Below are 21,753 nucleotides of genomic sequence, written 5' to 3' on the forward strand. Positions count from 1 at the left end.
GATAACTATTCCCCTAGCATAGACCTTAGTAGTCTCCCAGAGTATGGGTGGGTTACTAGCTGTACCCAAATTGATAGCCAAGGATGCCTTGAACTCACTCAAGAAGTACTCGACAAACGTATTGTCCTTGAATGTAAAAGGATCCAACTGCCAATGCCAGGAACCTGTTCCATTGCTTTTAATCTCAACCTCCAAATACACTGCCGCATGATCGGAAATGGCTATGTTTCCAATTTTACAGGACATCACCGAATCCAGAAAAACCAAACATGCTGAGAGAAAGGTCAATCCTGGTGTGACACTTGTATGGATTAGAGAAAAAGATGAAGTCCCTACCCATAGGGTGAAGGCATCTCTAAATGTCTACCAGCCCCAATTTCACACATAAGTCAACCAATTGCTTGGATTGTGGAGAGACATTTGGACCTTAAGCCATTATATTCACTGGGGGACCCACGAGGCAATTAAAATTTCCCCCTATGATATTGCATCGAGGGCAATCAACTTAGAAAGTACATCAGTCAGGAATTTGAGGAGGTGTGCCAGGGGACAATGAACATTTAGAATACCATACTCTTCACCATAAATTAAAGCTTTAAGAATTACAAACCGCCCATATTCGTCTTTAACTTGATCTAATAGCTTAAATGGGAGGCGGCACTTCTGGGCAAGTATGGCCACTCCTCTGCTCTTAGTGTTAAAGGATGAAAAAATCATCTGATCAAATCCATCCTGCTGTTACGTTAGGTGCTCCTTATCATTAAAATGGGTTCCTTGCAACAAAGCAACATTAACCCCCTCCTTCCTGAGACTCGAAAGTACTTTTTTCTCTTGACTGGCAAGTGTCTCTCCTTAATATTCAAGATGCACCATTTAAGAAGACACTTAACCATATCTCCCTATAACAACCCTTGGACCCCAGAGAAGAAGAACCCCGCTCACAACGTGTCGAGTGTATATAAATGAAGACTCGTAGAATTTTAAAAATACACACTACATTAACAAAGCTTTCAAAAACTGCCTCTACTAAAAACTAAACCAATTACACCCTACAAAAAGGATTTGATGGGAGACTCTCACCTGCCCACAGGAGGCAGGTGAAGGATAAACAACAAAATTGTATTACCAAGAAAAAAATTAAAAGTGGGCACTCACCCATCCCCAAGCCTACCTTGATCTCAATTATCACTGTTAAAAAAAACATCACTTTCTGTAATAAAATAATAGAGAAAAAAGAAGTACAGAAGGTAGAGAAAAACAAAAAGGAAAACAAAGGAGAACCATTATTGCCCATATCCGTTGGAATATCTGGTCTATCTCAAAGTGTCCAGAAAGTTCTTTTTTTTTGAGGAGTCAAATACATGCACGGATCCTTCGTGATTAAAGCAGAGCACTGCCGGATACCTGATTACGGAACATCCACATCCCTCAGCCTCTTCTTCACTTCATCAAAGGACTCTTGCAGATCATGGTCACAGAAAAGTCCTGAAAAAATATAATCTTTGATTCTTTATAAATCAGGGCCTGTGGATCCTTTCCCAACAATCCGGAGGCTTCCATTACCTTTTGTCTGTCCCTCTAGGTCTGGAATCGTACTAGGAACGGGTAGGGACCCTGGTCCAAACTGGGCCAGTACACCGCCACCCAGTGGGCTCTCTCAATCCGCATCCAGCCTGTCTCAGCCTCCCAGCCCAGAAATCATGGCAGCCATTCTTCAAAGAAATTGGCTAACTGTTCACCTTCCTCTTGCTCCGGCAGTCTAATCACCTGGATGTTTTTTCTTCTACCTCGATTTTCAAGGTCATCAACATATTCTACTAAGGTTTCTTTAGGGCCTGAATATGTCTCACTGAGGACTCGACCACGGTCTCTGACATCACTGTCCACTGCTCAACCTCCTCCACTTGCTTCCCAAGACTTGCAGCTCCTGCTCATGCTTCTGCAGCATGGCAAGATCGGTTGCAACCTGACGTGACTCTCTAAAATTGATGCCCCGATCATCCCCCAGAGTTTCGTGATCTCCGCAGCCAGGCTTTCTTGTGTAGGTGAGTCCATCGTGACTTCGGGGGCGGCCACAGCTGCAGCTGTGGGCTTGTCCAATGCTGAAGGGGAGTATCCTGCCTGATGCAATTTATTCTGTCCTTTGCCTCTAGTCATCTTTCCTTACTAAAAATAATGGTATGTAGCACTTCTACTAATATTAAACTATTGATTTTCTTAAAGATAGCTTAGCTGGGGAAGGTAAAAGCACCGCTTCGCCTGAGTTATGGTGCAGTTAGACGCCGCCGTCTTGGGTCCCCCAGGATGTCTCTTAAATGTTCCTGTTGTATCTGTCTCCACCATCTCTTCTGGTAGAATATTCTAGGCACTTACCACTCTGTGTAGAAAACAACTTGTCTTTCATATCTCCTTTAAACTTTCCTCCTTTTATCTTAAAGTAATTGATATTTCTATTCTGAGTAAAAGTCTTGAAGTCTCCAATCTTTCATGCCTCTCATAATTTTGTAAACTTCTGTCATGCTGCCCCTTATCTTTTGACGTTCGAGTGAAAACAAACCAAGTTTGTCCAATCTCTCTTAACAGCTAATACCTACCAAACCAGGCAATGTCCTGTTAAACCATTTCTGCACTCTCTCCAAAGTCTCTCTTTACTTTTGGTGTGACTAGAACTGTACACAATATCCCAAGTGTGGCTTAATTGAAGTTCTGTACAGTTACAGTATGACTTGGCAAATTGTTTACTCTATTCCCTATGTGATGAAGACAAGCATGCCATATGCCTTCTTGACCAGCTTATCCATTTGCGTTGCCACTTTCAGGGAACTGTGGGGATGTATGTTGGATTCCTGTGTACATTGATGTGACTAAGGGTTGTGCTATTTTTTGCATACTTCCCTTCTGCATTAAATCTTCCAAAATGAATCACCTTATATTTGTCTGGATTAAGCTCAATCTACCATTTTCCCACCCAAGTCTCCAATCCTCCTTACTATCTGCAGTTCCCCAAATCTTTGTGTCATCCACAAACTTATTAATCAGGCCACCTATATTCTCCTCCAAATTATTTATTTATTAAACAACAGGGATCCCAGCATTGATTCCTGTGGAACACCATTGGTCACAGATCTCCAGTCAGAAAAAACAACTTTCCACTGATTCAGTCTTCTACGTGTGATGAAGCTGCTCTTTTAATAAGCTTATGCAGTCTTTGGCTTTTTTTTCAGAGATCGTAAATGACACAGACTCTGAAAAGTCTGTTGGTTGAAAGGTTTTAGGGCCGGTTTGATAATAGCTAGCAGTTACTACCTCAGGCAGAAGGCTTTCAAGTTAAAAAAACATATATAATGAAAAGGGAGTGGCCGGTTCTCCCAGCTCAGCTTTTCTCTGGTTTTTTTTTAAATCAGTGTATATGAAAAAAAGCTGCTGGACCCAGAAGCAGGTGCAGGCTGGTGCTTCTCTCTCTGATTTCTATCCTTTGCTTGGTTTTAACTTTCTGTGCCAAGGAGTGTTTATGGGGAATGTTGCAAGTATTTTGAAACAGCATTATTAAGTAGGATGATCTGTGGGGTTTTTGGATTGAATAATTATTTGTTATTCTGTTTTCTGTTCTTTGTGCTTCATTCAGCAATATTTTAAATAAATTTTGTTTCATTCAAAACTAAGTGGTTCTCTCCTGGAATACCCACTTTAAACCTGCTTTTTGAAATACTTTGAGGGGTCTGGCCTGGTCCATAACATATGACTAAGCCAGTTCTGTATCCATCTTAGCAGATCCCATGTAGTTTCACCTTTTGTATCAGCCTGCCATGAGGGACCTTGTACATATAATCCCATCTGGCCCTGGAGACTTGTCTACCTTAATACTTTTCAAAACGCCCAACACCTCTTTTTGCTAATATTGACGTTCTCTAGAATATCAACATACCCCTCCCAAGATTCACTATTCACTATGTCCTTCTCCTTTTTCCAACTCCATGAATAAATCCCTCCTTTTAACCTATACCAAGCTACCTTCTTGCTCCTTAGATATGTATAAAACATAATGGGATTTTCCTTAAACTTACTTGCCGAATACATTTTATAGCCTGTTTTAAACTCTCCTAATTCCTTGTTTGATTTCTTTCCTGCTATCTTTGTGTTCTTTGAGAGCTCTGTCTGTCTTCAGTTTCCTAAACTTTACTTTCGGGCATGAGCCTGAAGAAGGGCTCATGCCCAAAACACCGATTCTCCTGCTCCTTGGATGCTGCCTGATCTGCTGCGCTTTTCCAGCAACACATTTTCAACTCTGATCTCCAGCATCTGCAGTCCTCACTTTCTCCTAAGCTTTACTTATGCCTCCTTATTCTTTTTGACTGAGCTCTCAATTTCTGTTGTCAATAAAGTTTCCTGAATCTTGGCAGCCTTATCTTTCATTTACACAGGAACATGCTGGTCCTGAACTCAGCTAGTTTTTAAAAGATTCCCACAGGCCGGATGTGGATTTACCCTCCACCAGCTGCCCCCAATCTATATTGCCTGGTTCCTGCCTCTGGTTGTTAGCATTCCCCTTCCTACTATATGGAAGCAGGCCATTCAGCTCATCGAGTCCACACCAACACTCATCCCACCCACATCCAACCCCCTATCCTGCTGATTGTACATTTTTTCCTAATCTGTTTGCATATCTGTACCTCTATCACCCGTTGGCTATGGGAAGACCCGTAGTACTATCCCATCAAAGTGTTTGCATCCTTCTTATTCCTGAACTCTCCCTCTTTGGCCTCAATAGATGTGTCCTCCAAGTATCCTACCTCAGTACAGCTGTAATATTCTCCCTTATCAGTAATGCAACTCTCCCACTTCTTTTTCACTTCCCTCTCTATCATGCTTGAAGCATTTAAATCCTGGACTGTTAAGCTTTGTCCCTCTCTCAACCAAGTGTCTGTAATAGCTACAAAATGATGTTATATATTTTAACTCAAGTTCTAAGTTCATTATCTTTATCTGTTATACTCCTCCCATTAAAACAAGTAGACCTCAGACCATCAGTCCATGTTCAGTAACCAATGCCAGGTTCTTCCCATTAGACTTATTGGCCTTAGTCCCTGACTCCTCCTCAGTCATTTTCCTTGCTGAGCTACTGCTCTGACTCCCAAGCACCCCACCCCCACCCCACCCCCACATCCCAACCCATTCCCCCAGCACTGCCAACCCTCCTGATTGGCACTAGCAAACTTCCCTGTCATGATATTAGTGCCTATCCAGGCTAAATGGAACCTGTCCTTGTGCAGCTCTGGTACTTATCCCAATGATTCATTTACCTGAAGCTTCCCGCCTAGACCAGCTCTTTAGCCAAGTTTTTAACTGTACTATCTTCCTATTCCTAGTCCTACTGGAAGATGACACAGGAGATAATCCTAAGATTACAACTCTAGACATTCTGCCTTGCAAATTCCCACGTATCTCCTTGAAATCCCTTTTCAGGACATCATCTTTGTTTCCGTTTATGTCATTAGTATCAATATGGATAATGGTTGCTCACCCTCCTTCAGAATATCCTGTGCCCACTCATTTAAATCCTTAAGCCTGGCACCAGGCAAGCAACACACCATTCTGAGTGTTGTTTGCAGTCACAGAAATTGTTATCTGGATAGAGTCCTTACCAGTACTACTCACCTACACTTCAATAATCCTGTTATATAACAGCTGGAGACAGTACCAGTCATGGTGCCATTGATTGGGCTGCAGCTGTTGCTGTTTTCTCTTGAGAGGCTTTCCCACTAACAGTTTCCAGAATGATTTACCTGTTTGAGAGAGGAATAGCCACAGAGGGCTCCTGCACTGGCTTCCATGCTAACTTGTTTTCTTGGTGGTCACCCAACTCCTCTGGGTCTGTGTATCCCTTACTGGTGCTATCCACAACATTCTCAGCATCATGGATGTTCCATAGTGAGTTCACCTCCAACTCTAGGCGCTCTATATGGCAAATCTGGAGCTGCAACATAGACCCATAGACATGGAAGTGTCCCTGATTTCCAACATGTTGCAAGAGGAACATTCCGTGGGTAAACTTTGGATATTACATTTGAAGCTGTTTTCACAAGTTTTAAACCTGTAAAACATGCCAGTTGATAACTGAGGAACAATTCCCTGATTTATTACTTTGCTCATTTCCAGTATTCAAATTGCTGTAGAATTATTCATGGATTTTGCATTTTTTCAACCAAACTAGGAAGTAAGTGGCATTAAAAATATAAACCCTATCATTATTGCCACTCAGTTGTTAATTAAATACGGTGCCCTAAGTTTGTTCGCAACAAACTAATCAGAAAGGTTATCCTGTGACTTGCATGTTGGAATCTAGGTAATTACAGCATATTCAGTTTTTTATGGTTGAGGCACACAGTTTCTAGTTTGAACAAAGGTAGATTAAGGAATGTCATTGACTGTTATAGGTTAAGAGGATTATGTTACTGCTTTCAATATAACCAATCCGGTGAATTACTGATAAATAGGTGAAAAGCAGTCCGTGTTTTCTGAGGATAAAGTAACTAAATACATCTTATAGCTTTTGGACAAGTTTTTTATAATTATTTTGCAATTTGTATGTGGTTAGTAACATACATGAGATTGGTTTCAAAGAAAAACTGTCAAGGATTCTACTCACCAAATTCCAGAAATTGCTGTCAGTTTCTCACAGTACTCCAGTAGAAACAAAATGAGCATAAGCAGAGAGAATGGTCAGAGTGTTGGAGGATACGTTGCTATGCTTCTCATTACATTCCCAGGTGTAGGCACAGCTCCCTGAACAATGACTGAGGAATGAACATAGAACATAGAAAAGTACAGCACAGAACAGGCCCTTTGGCCCACAATGTTGTGCCAAGGTTTAATCCTAAAGCTAGCTTTATAAAATTCAAGTTTATGAGGAAGAAACTTACAGAGCCAAGCTTCAGGGGGATTTGCTGCCACCTTAAATATAGGGATTTGGAGTGTTGATGGTTAACAAGGTGACCATTGCCCTCTGTTCTTGTGGCCTTACCTGCTTCCAAGCCACCGTGGTGTATATCTGAAATCATATCCATTTAGCATTAGCAGCAGCATGAAGAGGCAACCCATTCAGTAGGTTTGTCCAGTCAGCCAATTTGGCTCTTGTAAGAAATGTATTTTTAATCAACCTGTTCAGACGTATTATGGTACACCATTGGAGGGGTAGGATTCGAACCCTGACCAGCAGGCCTATGGCTTGGGGTACTACCACTAAACCACAAGACTGTAATTTGGCTGCTGAATGCAGAAAAAGTGCTGCAATGTTGCTTCTTCCACAAGGAGGTGACCAAAAGTTAGTGCTAGATTGACTGTAAATCGTCTGTGAAAAATTGCAAGCAGCCAGGGAAAGCATCATGTTAATTCAAGCCAGTATTCTCACTTTTGTTTCCAGAGAGCTGTGCATGTTAGCATGTCCAAGATAGATTGATAAACTTTTAAATACTAAAGGAGCATTCATTTATATCACCATGAGGGTTAGTTTTGGGCTTTTGCCAGAGTAAGAAGGTAAAAATGACTGAGGAGAAAGTAATGCACCTAATAATGCAACATGGAAGTTGGTGCTCAAAGAGTGTTGAAATTATGAACCACTTTGTCCTATATTTTGTTGCTCCATTCATCAATCCTATCGTAGGAGCAAGTTACTGCAGATGTTAGAATATGTACTAAAAGCAACAATTGCTGGAGATCACAACAGGTCAGGTAGCATCCATGGAGAGAGAGCAAGCTAATGTTTCGAGTCTGAATGACTCTTCATCAGAGCTGGACTCAGATGAAGAGTCAACTAGACGTGAAACATTGGCATGCTCGCTCTCCACAGATGCTACCTGACCTGCTGTGATTTGCAGCATTTTTTGTTTTCTGCCATCAATCCCATATGTTGCCATTGTTGTGGAACTTGTGCCATGTTTAAGTCAGGTGCAAGGCATTTCATTCAGTATGTGAGATTGTTGTTTTGAATTGGCAGAGCGTCACCCTTGCCATTTTATTTCTGTTGTGAGACATATCTACACATTATTGCTGCTTGGGAACTTATTTGTCGAAGATACAAATGTGTTCCTATTACATTGACAGCTGAGTGCTATGCAAGCGCTGTATAAACCATGCTTTTATCAGAACCTTGCATCTGAGACATCCATGTCTAGATCTGTCGGGCTACTTGATGTTAACTATTTCCTCCCCTATCTGGTGCACCATGTAGTTGCAACCATTTGTGTTAGTGATTATCATACATTCAATTATGTATTTCCATCTTTAGCCTTTGTAGATGGGATTACTGTTTAAACTAGCTGCTAGTGATTCTCAAATTCACATCAGTTTGAGAGTAATCAGCTGCTGGTGCCTACTTGGCTAATTCTATTTCAGATGTTTAACTTTGAGCACAACTCATAACTGAGCTCGAAGATCCATTCAATTTCCTTATTGGCTGATTATCTGTGGGAACAGATTTTAATCTGCAGCCTATAAATATTCTAGCTTTAGCAAGCTTTTGTGAAAATGAAAGTGGGCATACCATCAATAATGCACAGACTGAAATAGATTCTTGCAATAAGTTAGTAAAATATGTTGATCCAGCTTTGGCCTTTTGGTTGTTTTCCTATGGTCCAGGCTTCTTGTACTAAACACAATGACATTATGCACAACCTTACAGATAGCAGTAGATTAGAATTAGAGGGGACCCATACCAACCTGGTGCTGACAACAGAGATGCATGGTTTGGGTGTATTGTGTGACCATTTCATTCTCATCCTAGACCTACTAATTTTGCATGATGCTTTGACTTTTAAAATGTTTTCCAAAATACACTCACCTCAGTATTGATGCTGTCTACATGATTAAGTCCAATCACTCTCAGCTGAAACTTTTTTTTCCTGCTGTCCATTTTGTAAATGAATAAGCAAACAAAAATGAACCTTCCAGATTGTATAATGCATGTGATGATTTAAAGGCGATTATGAGCATTCTGAAAGGTTTAATCTTGGAAATTTGAGTGCATGCAGCTTTGTTCTCAACTAACCCCTTCCTGTTGGCACTTTCAGCTTGTCTCAGTGCTTGGCTCAAGGGGGGCTTACTGTATGCAATCTGTGCGTGATTCAGGTGCCTGACTCTTTCCTTTCCAGGTTCTTCTGGTTCTTTTAACATGCCAAACTCTGGAGACTTATTCATGAACATGCAGTCACTGAATGGGGATTCTTACCAGGGTTCTCAAGTTGGAGCTAACGTGCAGTCACAGGTAGGCATAGGATGATTCGTTTGGACATTTCAAAGAGATTAGAATAATAAACCACTCCCACAAAGAGGAAGCTTCATAGATGGCTAGAGCCTAATCAATAACTTTGTGAGACCTGAATAGTCAATGTCAACAAATGCCAACTGAGTAATAGTCATTGCCACACGGGATTCTTGAGTATGTGGTCCTCCTAATGTCACAGTGTTCTCTTCCTTAGAAGACATGATGTGATCAGTTTCATTAGAGGAAGTGTCAGTTTTATAATGTAGGATTAGGTGGCTTAAATCTGTCATGTTTCATCTGCTACTCAACACCATAATGCAGCAATAGATTTAATTGGAATTATCATCTGAGTGTGCCTTCCCACATTTTGATAATGCCACTGCATAATAGTATGCGGATAGTCTCCATCAGTTTGAGGATTCAGGTTTGAAAATGGTTTGCACTGAGCATTCATAACAGCTATAATTGGCTTTAGTGTTACCAAGCTGTTGAGAAATACACCAGTCTGTTTCCTGCTAACGAGATTGTGTGTTAGTGACTTGTGAGGATCGAGGTGTTCTCATGGCTAATTTGTCTGAATGAGCTCACAGGCAAAGACTGGTGATTCTTGTGAGAGTGCAGTACAACTGCCCCAGAACGCTACATCAGGATCAGAGAACATGAAAGAATTTCGTTCTTGATCAGAGCTCCTGGGTTTATGTAACAGTGATGTGGAAATTTTGAAATTGAGCTTCTCAAAGTGTGTGAGAGCTACTGAATTCCTTGTCCTTTAAATAGAAGTGGTGGGTTAACCAAAACATCTACACAGACCATTTCTGTGTTGCAAAGTGCCAGTGTTGCAACTTGAGAGGAAGTATTAATATTGAAGAACAAACATGGAAATTAAAACTTGACAGGAAAGGGCTGAAAGTGGAATGATGGTGCTTTGGGAGATGTATTTAAAAGTCAAATTGAGTCCTGTGCTTGTAAAATCAATGTTATATTTGCTGCCATTGTTGGACTGGTGAAAAGCTGCTCATGTTGCACTGCAGCTTGAATCACACGCAATACTTCGTACAACACTGCATTTTGGCTTTTTTATTTCCTACAGTTTCCCCAACACTTTTCTGTATTATATCTCATTTTCAAAATTGAGAATAAAGTTACCTGGAGCATAATTAAAGGCATAAATTCAATAATTGTATAAGCCTAATTTTTTTTAACATTTAAGGCAAAAATGTCTTTAATATCGAGAGGCTTACAGTAATATAAGTTGGTAGTCGATGGTTTATTCATGGCATCTTGGGGAAATGTCACGTCAGAGGGTTGCAGGTTCAGGTTTCACTGTAGAGACCTATGCACATAATATAAGCTTACATTCTTGTTGCTGTATTGAGGCAATGCTCCACTGTCAGAGACTGACTTCCAAATGCAAATGTCTGCCCTCTCAGTTGGACATCAAAGATCCTGCAGCATTTATTCAAAGAAGAGGAGTGGAATCACAATCATGAATTATCCCTCAACCAGTTCCATCAAGACGGCAGATTATCTGGCCATTTATTTCATCATTGTTTATGGAAACTTATGCATACATTGTCTGCCAGTTTCCTTCATTACAACTACAATCCAAAACTACTTCAGTGGCTTAAAGTATTTTGGGACATTTCCTACTTCCAGTAGTATTTTTGATGTCCCAATGAAATCTAATAAACTTCCCTTGGTGCACTTCTGCAGTATTTTCATGGAGCTACATGGATTGTTAAATTCTCTCATCTGTTCAGAGAGGGTGGACAAGTCTGTACTGGAGAGCAGATGCTTCGTGCACTCATTGGCAATGCCTGGCTGTTGGGTGAAGGATGAGAGGTGGAAAAAATCTTGTGTTTGATCTGTGGGCTTGCCTAATAGCTCGACTCCTGAGAAGACTCAGTAGGACCCTGCTGAGCGCACAAATAACACATTTCACTTCATTTGCATGTAATTGACTGCGTGGGAATTTTTACATGGGCCAAAGTGGGAAGAAGAGGAACTCAAGTACTGAGAATTACCATCCACCTCAATGTACATTCAGAGAATTTCACTTCATTGCTTACATGTCAGTCTCTAGCATCAGCTGTATTAACTGGTTACTTTGCTGACATTCATTAGAAGTGATCTGTTGGACAGCAAATGGTTATAATTGAGGCTTTATAGCCTTCTAACAATGTCAAGCACATAATGGACACTTCTAGTGGAGATAAATTACAAAGGAAAAGGACAAGGTTAAGCATAAATCACACAACACCAGGTTATACTCCAACAGGTTTATTTGGAGGCACTAGCTTTCGAAGTGCAGCTTCATCATCAGGTAGTTGTGAAGCAGGATCATAAAACACAGCATTTATAGCAAAAGGTTGAAATGATATATTGAACAAAACTAGATTAAGTCTTTCATGTTTTTGAATGGGTTTGTTAGTTTCAGTTCTTTGATATGTAAATCCTAGAACTACGTTTAAGTCACTTTCCTAAGATAGCTTAAGATTTTATAACAAAAGGTGTCGTCTCAGCTCAGACAATGAATTAAAGATGTGAGGTTAAAGTCTGTCTGTATCCCAACCTTGAGTCAGACTGGTTCTATTTCTAAAGTGGAACTGACACAATATTACATGGAGTGACTGCCTGTAGGTAATGTTTTTTTTGAGCAAAATAGGATGTATATGTAAACATAATTCTGCAAAAATAAATTCACCACATAAACTTATATGATGTGTGCAGGAGAGAAAGAGACACAATGAGTGTGAGTGTGAGTGCAAGCTTGGTAAAGTATAAGCCTGTGAGAGGGCGTGTGTGTGGGTATGAATGTGTGCTTATGAGCGAGAGAACTTGTGTATAACAGAGGGTCTGAGTGAGTGTGTGAGTATGGATGTGTGTGTGTGTGTAGTGCAATGGTGTCACCTGTAGTGTGGCATGAGCTTGGTTGAGGCCATCCTCATGGGTACAAACACACACAGACCCTATCTCATGCATGAGCTCTCTCATATTTACATATACATACACCCTCTACTCTCACACTCATGCACACAACCTCTCATAAGGCATATACCCCATCACACCCACACACATACTTTATCAAGCTTGCACACGCAAGCGCACTCTCTCACATGCGCTCACACTCACACGCACACACTTACTTTGTGTGTGTCTCTCTCTCCTACACACACACATAAGTTTATGTGGTGAATTTATTTTTGCAGAACTATATTTGCATATAATCCTATTTTGTTCAGAAAAACAGTCTACAGATGGTCAATCCATGTATAATGGTGTAAATTCCATTTTTGAAATAGAACCAGTCTGACTCAAGGTTGGGATACAGACAGACTTTAACCTCACATCTTTAATTCATTGTCTGAGCTGAGGTGGCACCTTTTGTTTTAAAACCTTAAGCTATCTTGAGAATGTGACTTAAAATAGTTCTGGGATTTACATATCAAAGAACTGAAACTAACAACCCATTCAAAAAGATGAAAGGCTTATTCTAGTTTTGTTCAATATATCATTTCAGCTGTATGACACTATAACCTTTTGCTATAAACTCTGTGTCTTATGATCCTGCTTCACAACCACCTGATGAAGAAACAGCACTTTGAAAGCTAGTGCCTTCAAATAAACCTATTGGATGAGAACCTGATGTGTGATTTTTAACTTTATCTATCTGAGTCCAACAAAGGCTTCTCCAAATCAAGGTTAAGTATGTCAACATATTTATTATAATCTGAATTAGTGTCAATTTCCATCCCTAGACTCCTATTTTCTCCTCACATCTGACATTTTCAAACTGACATTTGTTGTCTTGCTTATCCTTTGATTATTTTGAACAGATTATTTTAAAATTCAGATTATACTCTTACCCACAATTCGTAGAACAGCACAGTACAGGCCCTTCGGTCCTTGATGATGTGCCGACCTTTTATCCTACTCTAAAATCAAACTAACCCAACTTACTATCATCCATGTGCGTATCCAAGAGTTGCTTAAATGTCCCTAATGTATCTGACTCTACTACCACTATTGATAGGGCATTCCACACACCCATCACTCTGTGTAAAGAACCTGCCTCTGACATTTCCCTAAACCTTTCTTCAATCACTTAAAATTATGACCCCTTGTGATTGTCATTTCTGCCCTAGGAAAATGTCTTTGACTATTCATTCAATCTATGCCTCTCATCATCTTACATAGCTCTATCAAGTCACTTCTCATCCTTCTTCACTCCAATGAGAAAAACCCTAGCCCCCTCAACCTTCCTTCATAAGACATGCCCTTCAGTCCAGGCAGCATCCTGGTAAATCTCCTCTCAACACCTCTAAAGCTTCCACATCCTTCCTATAATGAGTTGACCAGAACTGACCGGAATATTCCAAGTGTGGTCTATCTAGGTCTCTGTAGAGCTGCAGCATAACCTAATGGCTCTTAAATTTGGATGCAGCTTAGTTGTGAGTGAGGACTTCCATCTTCCTTTCATGCCTACATATTGTCACATTGAAGTACCTTCTTTTGAATATTTGTTTAATAGAACCCAAGAAGGGTTACTTTATCTGGCATTAAAACTGTGTCAGCAACAAATTTGACATGATCATAATATCTGAGGGGCATTTACCAATCAATCCAGTTTGAAACTGGACATCAACTGAACGAAGTGTAGTGTCCCTGAAGTGAGATTAAAAGGTAGCAGAGAGTTGTACCACGATCAGATGTAATTCCATCCTCATTTTAAAGGTGTATATTCTGTAGTTATTTTCATTTCTCCGTTATAAATTTTACTTATAATTGCAATTGCTGATAAAATTTATCACTCTGTTTGTAGTAGTCATTGACTCATACAGTATGGAAATAAACTAGAGGCATTTGAAACCTTCAGCGATTTGTTTATGCATATACAAAAGAGACACACTCTTCCCATGGGAAAAATGGTTCTTATAGAATCCCTACAATGTGGAAGCAGGCCCTTCGGCCCAACAAGTCCACACCAGCCCTCCAAAGAATAATCCACCTAGACCCATTCCCCTACTACTCTACATTTACCCCAGACTAATCTACATATCCCTGAACACTACATATCTCTGAACACTATGGGCAATTTAGCATGGCCAATTCACCTGCACATCTTTGGATTGTGGTAGAAACTGGAGCACCTGGAGGGAACCCACGCAGACACGAGGAGAATGTGCAAACCCACACAGGCGATCGCCAAGGCAGGAACCAAACCTGGATCACTGGTGCAGTGAGGCAACAGTGCTAACCATTGAGCCACCATGCTGTCCATGTTCTTCCACAAACTGTTACAGATCATTGATTTTATACTACCTGTACGTGGGCTCTGCATTGTTTTGAATATACCAATCGCCAAACATACATGTGTTCCACACATCTAGTCATGGTCAGATTTCATCTACATCATTTGGATAACAAATTGACACCAGAGTACATGGACAGGAAGGAGGGAAGGTAAACAGATGGCCAATTGCCAAATCTTTAATCTTGTTTTCATGGGAAATGTAATCTTAATCACTAGAATATTGTATTCATTTATTTTTCCAGTGCTCTGGCTTAGTAACTTAGGGTAGCTGATCTTGCCTTCTTCTCTGGACCTAGCATTGTTCACACAAGAATGTCATCTTTTCACTTTCCTGTCACAGAATTCCTATAGTATGGCCCATTTGGCCCATCAAGCCTGCACCAACCCTCCAAGGAACATCTCCCCTGGACACCTGCCCTACCCCACAACGCCATGTTTACTAGGGCTAATCCATCTAGTGTACACATTCCTGGATACTACAGACAATTTATCATGGTCAATCCATCTAACCTGTGCATTTTCAGACGATGGGAGAAAACTGGAATGTCTGGAGGAAACGCATGGGAAGAATGTGCAAGCTTTGTACAAACTGTCGCCCCCAAGTCTGGGGTCAACCCTATGTCTCTAGCACTGTCAGGCAGCAGTGCTAACCACTTAGCCACTGTGCTGCCCTGGAGGGATCCTGTATCTAAGTTTCTCTAAGGTATGTCTGGACACTCATAGGCTACTGTCACCAAAACAAAATGCTATCAATACTCAGGAGATCTGTCAATTCTGTAAAGAGTAGACAGGCAGGAGGCTGGAAGAACACAGTAAGCCAGGCAGCATCAGGAGGTGAGGGAGTCGATGTTTCGGGTGTAACCCTTATAAAGGGGGAGATGGGGGCAGGGTGGTGAAGTGGGGATAGATGAAGACAGGGAGCAGTGGAAGAGAGGGGGGAGGGTCTGGGAAGGGAGTCTGAGGATGAGAAAGGAGTTTATTTGAAATTGGAGAACTCAATGTTAAGTCCTCCAGGCTGTAGGGTGCCCAGGCAGAAGATAAGGTGTTGTTTCTCCAATAGGATCCGTGGTTTGTTTTGGCAATGGAAAAGGCCAAGGATGGTCATGTTGGAAATGGAGTGGTTGGGGGAATTAAAATGGGTGGTGACTGGGAGGTCCGGTGGGCCCCTGCAGGCCCAACCGTGATGCTCGGTGAACCATTCTCTAAGTTTATGTTTGGTCTCCCCGATGTAGAGAAGACCACATTGGAAGCACCTGATACAGTAAACTAAGTTGGAAGAGAGGCAGGTGAACCTCTGTCTCACCTGGAAGGATGTTTTGGGGCCCTGGATGGAGGTGAGGTGGCTGGTCTACCGGGAGGTTTTGCATCATTTCTGATTGCAGGGGAAGATACCTGGCAGTTCGGTGGCAGAGTTGCGTGATCCAAGGACTGTTGGAGTAAACAGTCCTTGCAGAAGGCAGGGGGTGGGGTCTATTTGAAGTTGGCGGAAGTGTTTGAGGATGATGCGTTAAATGTGGAGACTGGTGGGGTGGTAGATGAGGACAAGGGGGACTCTGTCTTTATTGCTTTGGGGATGGTTTAGAGCGGTGGAACAGGGAATGGAGGTGGTCTGGATGACCGGGGGAGGAAAAACACATTGTTCAAGATAGGTGGACATCTGGGATGCTAGCGAGACAAGCTTCTGTCTATCTACTTTGGATTCCAGCATCTGCAGTTTTTCGATCTCTAGTCCTGTGAAGAGGGCAGACTGTTAAAGTATCCAGTATAAATCCATCATCGGAATCAGCAAATATTACTTAAGTATTACTTTAAAAACACCACAAAAGTTTTGTCCCTTATACATGCAGCTCAGCACCACCTTCTCAAGAGCATTTGGGGAGGGGCAATAAATGCTGGCCCAGCAACAAATACCCACACTGTGAATGAATTTAAAAAGCACAAGGATAATGACTACAATTTACATTTATATAACATCTTTTAAAACGGTAAAATATAGCAGAAAGCTTCTCTGGAATGTTATTTTCAAAATTATCACCAAGCTGCATGTGGAATCAGGGCATCATCAAAGTTGTATCTTTTAAGGAGCATCCGGAAGAAGGAGAAGAAAGCAGAGATTAAGGAATTCCAGAGCTTAGCCACCAGTGGAGTGATGGCAATTGGGAGTGCACAAGAGTTTGGAATTTTAAGAGTATATCTTGATCTTGCAGAGTTCTTGGGATGAAGAAGGTTACAGTGATAGGCAGAGGCAAGTGCACAGCAGGGTTGAAGCTATTATTCCAGTACTGATTTCACTGAATTAAAGTCAAACCAGTAAAAGTTTAAACAGTTACGCAATAAGTGTCATTTGTTTCTTCAGCTAAAAGTATGATTTCCACAAATATATAAATTATATAAGGAACATGCTGAAGATGGTCATTAAGCCCCTGAAACCTGTTTCCCCATTCAATGAAAACTCAAATGATTTGTGACCTAACTCCTTATACCCACCTTTGCCCAGGTCATTTACTATCCTTGGTTAACAAAAATCCATAAGCTTCAACTTTAGCTCATAGTCTGCGCTGAAGGACTTAATCTTGAAGTCCATATATGAATAGACATTCCCCTGCCCACTTGCATATGAATACAGAAACATACAAAGTAGGAGCAGCAGGCCCCTTGAGGCTGCCCTACTATTCAACAAGATCATGGCTGATCTGAAAGTGGCAGAGGAGTTAAACAGAAATTTTGCGTCAGTTGTTATAATGGAATATATTTCAAAGCTCCCGTTAATAGTAAAAAAAAGGGGGAAGAATTTCTTCATCACTGAAGAAATAGTATTAGACAAACTAATAGGGTTATTGTAGTTCTGTACGCCGAGCTGGGAGTTTTTGTTGCAAACGTTTCTTCCCCTTTCTAGGTGACATCCTCAGTGCTTGGGAGCCTCCTGTGAAGCGCTTCTCTGCTGATTCCTCCAGCATTTATAGTGGTTTGAATCTGCCGCTTCCGGTTGTCAGTTGCTGTCCACTGCAGTGGCCGGTATATAGGGTCTAGGTCGATGTGTCTGTTGATGGAATTTGTGGATGAGTGCCATGCCTCTTGGAATTCCCTGGCTGTTCTCTGTTTGGCCTGCCCTATAATAGTGGTGTTGTCCCAATCGAATTCATGTTGTTTGTCGTCTGAGTGTATGGCTACTAGGGATAGCTGGTCGTGTCGTTTCGTGGCTAGTTGGTCCCCTGCCCCTAATGAGCTATCACTCCCTTCTTTATTAAAAATCCATGAGTCTACTTAACTTTCCAAAAATCATAAATCAGGTCCAAGAGGCATGACTTAACCTTGATAAATCCAAGCTGGTTTTCTCTAATCTGCTGAATTTTCTGGGGGAAGTGATGGCCTCATGGTATTATCACTGGACTGTCAATCCAGAGACCCAGGTAATGTCCCAGGATCTGGGTTTGAATCCCAACATGGCAGATCGTGGAATTTGAAATCAATGAATAGCTGGAACTAAGCATCTAATAATGACCATGAATCCATTTTTGATTTTTGGAAAAACCCATCTGGTTCACTAATGTCCTTTAGGAAAGGAAAATGCCATCCTTACCTGGTTTGGTCTACATGTGACTCTAGACCCTCAGCAATGTGCTTCCCTCTGAACTGTCCTCTGGGCAATTAAAGATGGGCAATAAATACTATCTCGTCAGTGACGTCCTCATCTTGTGAATGAATAAAGAAAAAAAATGATGTTCAGTCACTCTAACCTTAATTATAGCTTCTATTAATTTGATGCAAGGCTAACTACTTTATAAGTTACTGTTTATCCGAAATCAGCTTTCTTCTGCACCTTGGTTTGATTTTTGTATCCCTTCAGATAATAAACATGTGGAATAATTTGAAATCTATAACTGCACATTTGGCGTTGGCCTATTCTGAGAAAAGTAATCACAAGATGACTGGGTGAGATGAACTTGGTTCCTAAAAGATGTGACAGCAGTGATGGTGGGTGTACTAATTGTGATATTCCACCGTTCCCCAAATTCCACAATAGTCTCTATGGATTAGAAGGTCCCTCGTGTTAACACACTATTCAAAAGAAGAGGTTAAGAGAAAACAGGCAACTGTAGGCCAGAAACAAAAACAGAAAGTGCTGGGAAAGCTCTGCAAGTCTGGCAGCATCTGTGAAGAGAAATCAGTTAACATTTCAGATCTTGTGATCCTTCCTCTGAACTATAGGCCAGCTAATGATAGGGAAAACATCTGAATCTATTATTGACGGTATGGTAATGGAAAATTATAAAAAGATGAGGCATTACTTTATAAATTGTATTGACCAGGCTGTTAGAATTTGTTTGACATTGTAGTTACTGGGCTAGATAAGTAGATACAGTCTGTTTAAATCTTCAAAAGTATTTGTTTAATTGCCTCAATTAGAAATAATAGGATTGAGATTAACACATGGCTAGATACAGAATTGGTTAACAGATAGAAAAGAAGAGAGTAGGAATAAACCGATAATTTTCATATTGACATGATGTAACTAATGGTCCTTAGCTACTTACAATCTGTACCAATGAGTTAGATGAGGAGACAGGGTGTTACACATCAAAGATTTCTAACAGTCCAAAGTTTGATCTGAATATAAGAATTTGAAGAGGATGCAGAGGAATATGGTCGGACTAATTAAGTCAATAAGAATGTAACAGATAATGAGACTAAATCTGAAGTTATACTCTACGTTTGTATTCAGATAGACCTTAGTGTTCAAATTCATAGATTCAAACAGACTGTATATTTGCAACACAATTTTTCCCTATTTACATTGTAAAAGTTAAAGTCTTGCCAGGCCATAGGGCTGCTCTCCACTAGAGAGAGACTACAGTGGTGGTTTCACCTGAGGATTATCACACCTCATCCTTCATGCTAACCAATCATCACATTTCTTGTTACGGGAATGGAACCTGCACTGGTGGTATCACTCTGCACTGCAAACCAGCTATCCAGCCAATTGAGTGTGGTAAACAAAACAGAAATCGTCAGGAAAATTCAGCAGGTCTGGCAGCATCTGTGGAGAGAAAGCAGAGTTAACATTTCGGGTCCAGTGACCCTTATTCAGAACTGATTATAGCTGGAAAAGTTTGGTATATATGCTAAAGAAGAGGTGGGGGAGGTAAACAGTATATGATAGGTGAAAATGGGGCCCAAGAGAGAGAAAAACAGTTAACAGACAAAGGAACAGGTAAAGGTCAGCCTCGGAGAATAAATAACTGTTAATGGGGTCCACTTGTGGCTGACAATGGGCTGTTGGAGGTCACAGTCCATATGATGATGTGACCTGGTGTGTGAGGATTGGAGTAAGAGCATGAGAGAAGGTACTGAAGCCCTAAAATCTAATTTGTTCACTTGTCACTGAGCATGTTTTGTCCATCGAATGTAATATTGAGTTCAACTGGCTGCAGGCTTCCCAAGTGGAAAATAAGGTCTTGTTTTTCCAGCTTGCACTGAGCTTCACTGGAGTAATGCACAAAGCCTGAGACAGAGATGTTGGCCAGGGAACGTGGCGGTGTGTTGAAATGGTAGGCAACTGAATGCTCAGGGTCATTTTTGCAGACAGAAATTTGGTATTTTGCAAAACAGTCGCCCAGTCTACACTTCACCTCCCCTGTGTAGAGCAGGCTACATTGTAAGCAGCGATTACAGTAAACTAATTTGGGTGAAGTGCAGATAAACCACTGTTTCAACTGGAAGGTGTGTCTGGGGCCTTGGATGTGAGGAGAGAGGAAGGGGCAAGTGTTACACATTCTGCGACTGCATGGGAAAGTGACTTGGGAATGTGGAGAAATATTGGGAGTGGAGGAGTAGGTCAATCTGTGTCACAGAAGCAGGGAAGTCAACGTTTCAGGTCTTGACCTTTCAATAGGGTCCCGACCTGTAACGGTGACTCCCCAGCTTCTCTGATGCTGCTTGACCTGCGGTGCTTTTTCCAGCTCTACACTTTATCCACTCTGACTTTCCAGAATCTTCAGTTCTCGCTATCTCCAATGGAGGTGTAGACCAAGGTGACCCAGAGGAAATGGTCCGTGCAGAAAGCTAACAATGGAGGGAAATATGTATCTGGTGGTGACATCCTTCTGGAGATGGCAGAAATGGCCCCTAATAATCTTATCAATGCTGATGGGAGATGGGTAAGGATTAGGGGGAGCCTGTTATTGTATGGGAGAGAAGAGAGGGATAAGGGCGGAAATATGGGAAATGGGTCAGATAACCTGTTAACCACAGTGGTGGGGATTCCTTGACTGAGGAAAAAGGTGGACATTTTGGAGGCTCCCTTTTAGAAGTTGGCATCATTGGAACAGATGAGGGTTGGAACAATGAAATAGAAAGCAGAATGCGAGGATGTATCGTCAAGGTAACTGTGGAAGTCTGTGGGTTTGCAGTGAATATTAGTGGCCTGTCTGTAGCACTGTAAAATTCTATTGATTACAAACATAATATAACTCCTGCTGAAGGTGGCAGAAATGCCCCATAATAATCTTTTGGATGATGATGGGATGGAGGTAAGGATTAGGGGGAGTCTATCGTTGTGTGGGAGGGAAGAGAGGCGATGAGGGCTGAGGTAGGGGAAATGGGTGAGATACGGCTGAGGGACCTGTCAGCCACGGTGGTGGGGAATCCTTGGTCTCCCTGCAAAGTAGCAAAATAAAATGTACATTTTCAGTTAAATGAAATCTGCTGCCGAATTCATTACTTTTCGATTCATTTTAACTTAATGGAAGAGATTTTAAAGGAATTGTGGGAGTGGAAGTTGAAACTAAGATTGAATTTTACATTGAGGTTACGATTATTACTACGGTATGAGATACGTACAATGCTAACCTGTGTATGAGCCTTCACTAACAGGTATGATCTAAACATTCTAATTTCATCATCATTAATTATGAAAATTGGGGCTAGAAGATGAAGATTGAGCCCAATAACTCTGTATTCAGTAGAGAAACTTTTAAATTGATCTGTTTTGTTCTATAGGTGGATTCCCTGCGTCATGTTATACACCAGACAGGCGGATACAATGATGAGATGGCAGCAAGCCAGATTTACACCCCAAGGCGTATAGATGTAAGACCCAGTTAGTTAACCTTTTATATCTGTCATTTGGCATTTATGATGTCATTTCTGGTTAAGGTTGGCTCACCCATGGACACTAGAT

The 21,753-nt window shown here is 41.2% G+C and overlaps 1 protein-coding gene across 2 annotated transcripts in view; it reads left to right on the forward strand.

Moving 5' to 3' along the window:
• Positions 1–21,753, forward strand: part of pbx4 (pre-B-cell leukemia transcription factor 4) — a 610,007-nt gene that overhangs the window by 551,331 nt on the left and 36,923 nt on the right. Inside the window, exons 7-8 of one of the 2 annotated variants that reach the window (XM_060855286.1) lie at positions 9,147–9,259; positions 21,573–21,662. In XM_060855286.1, coding sequence (XP_060711269.1) covers positions 9,147–9,259; positions 21,573–21,662 — 203 coding nt within the window. The remainder of the gene's footprint in view (positions 1–9,146; positions 9,260–21,572; positions 21,663–21,753) is intronic. The other variant, XM_060855285.1, reaches the window with a different exon arrangement.

This window comes from Hemiscyllium ocellatum, chromosome 45 (assembly GCF_020745735.1).
Source record: "Hemiscyllium ocellatum isolate sHemOce1 chromosome 45, sHemOce1.pat.X.cur, whole genome shotgun sequence".
Classification (NCBI taxonomy): domain Eukaryota; kingdom Metazoa; phylum Chordata; class Chondrichthyes; order Orectolobiformes; family Hemiscylliidae; genus Hemiscyllium; species Hemiscyllium ocellatum.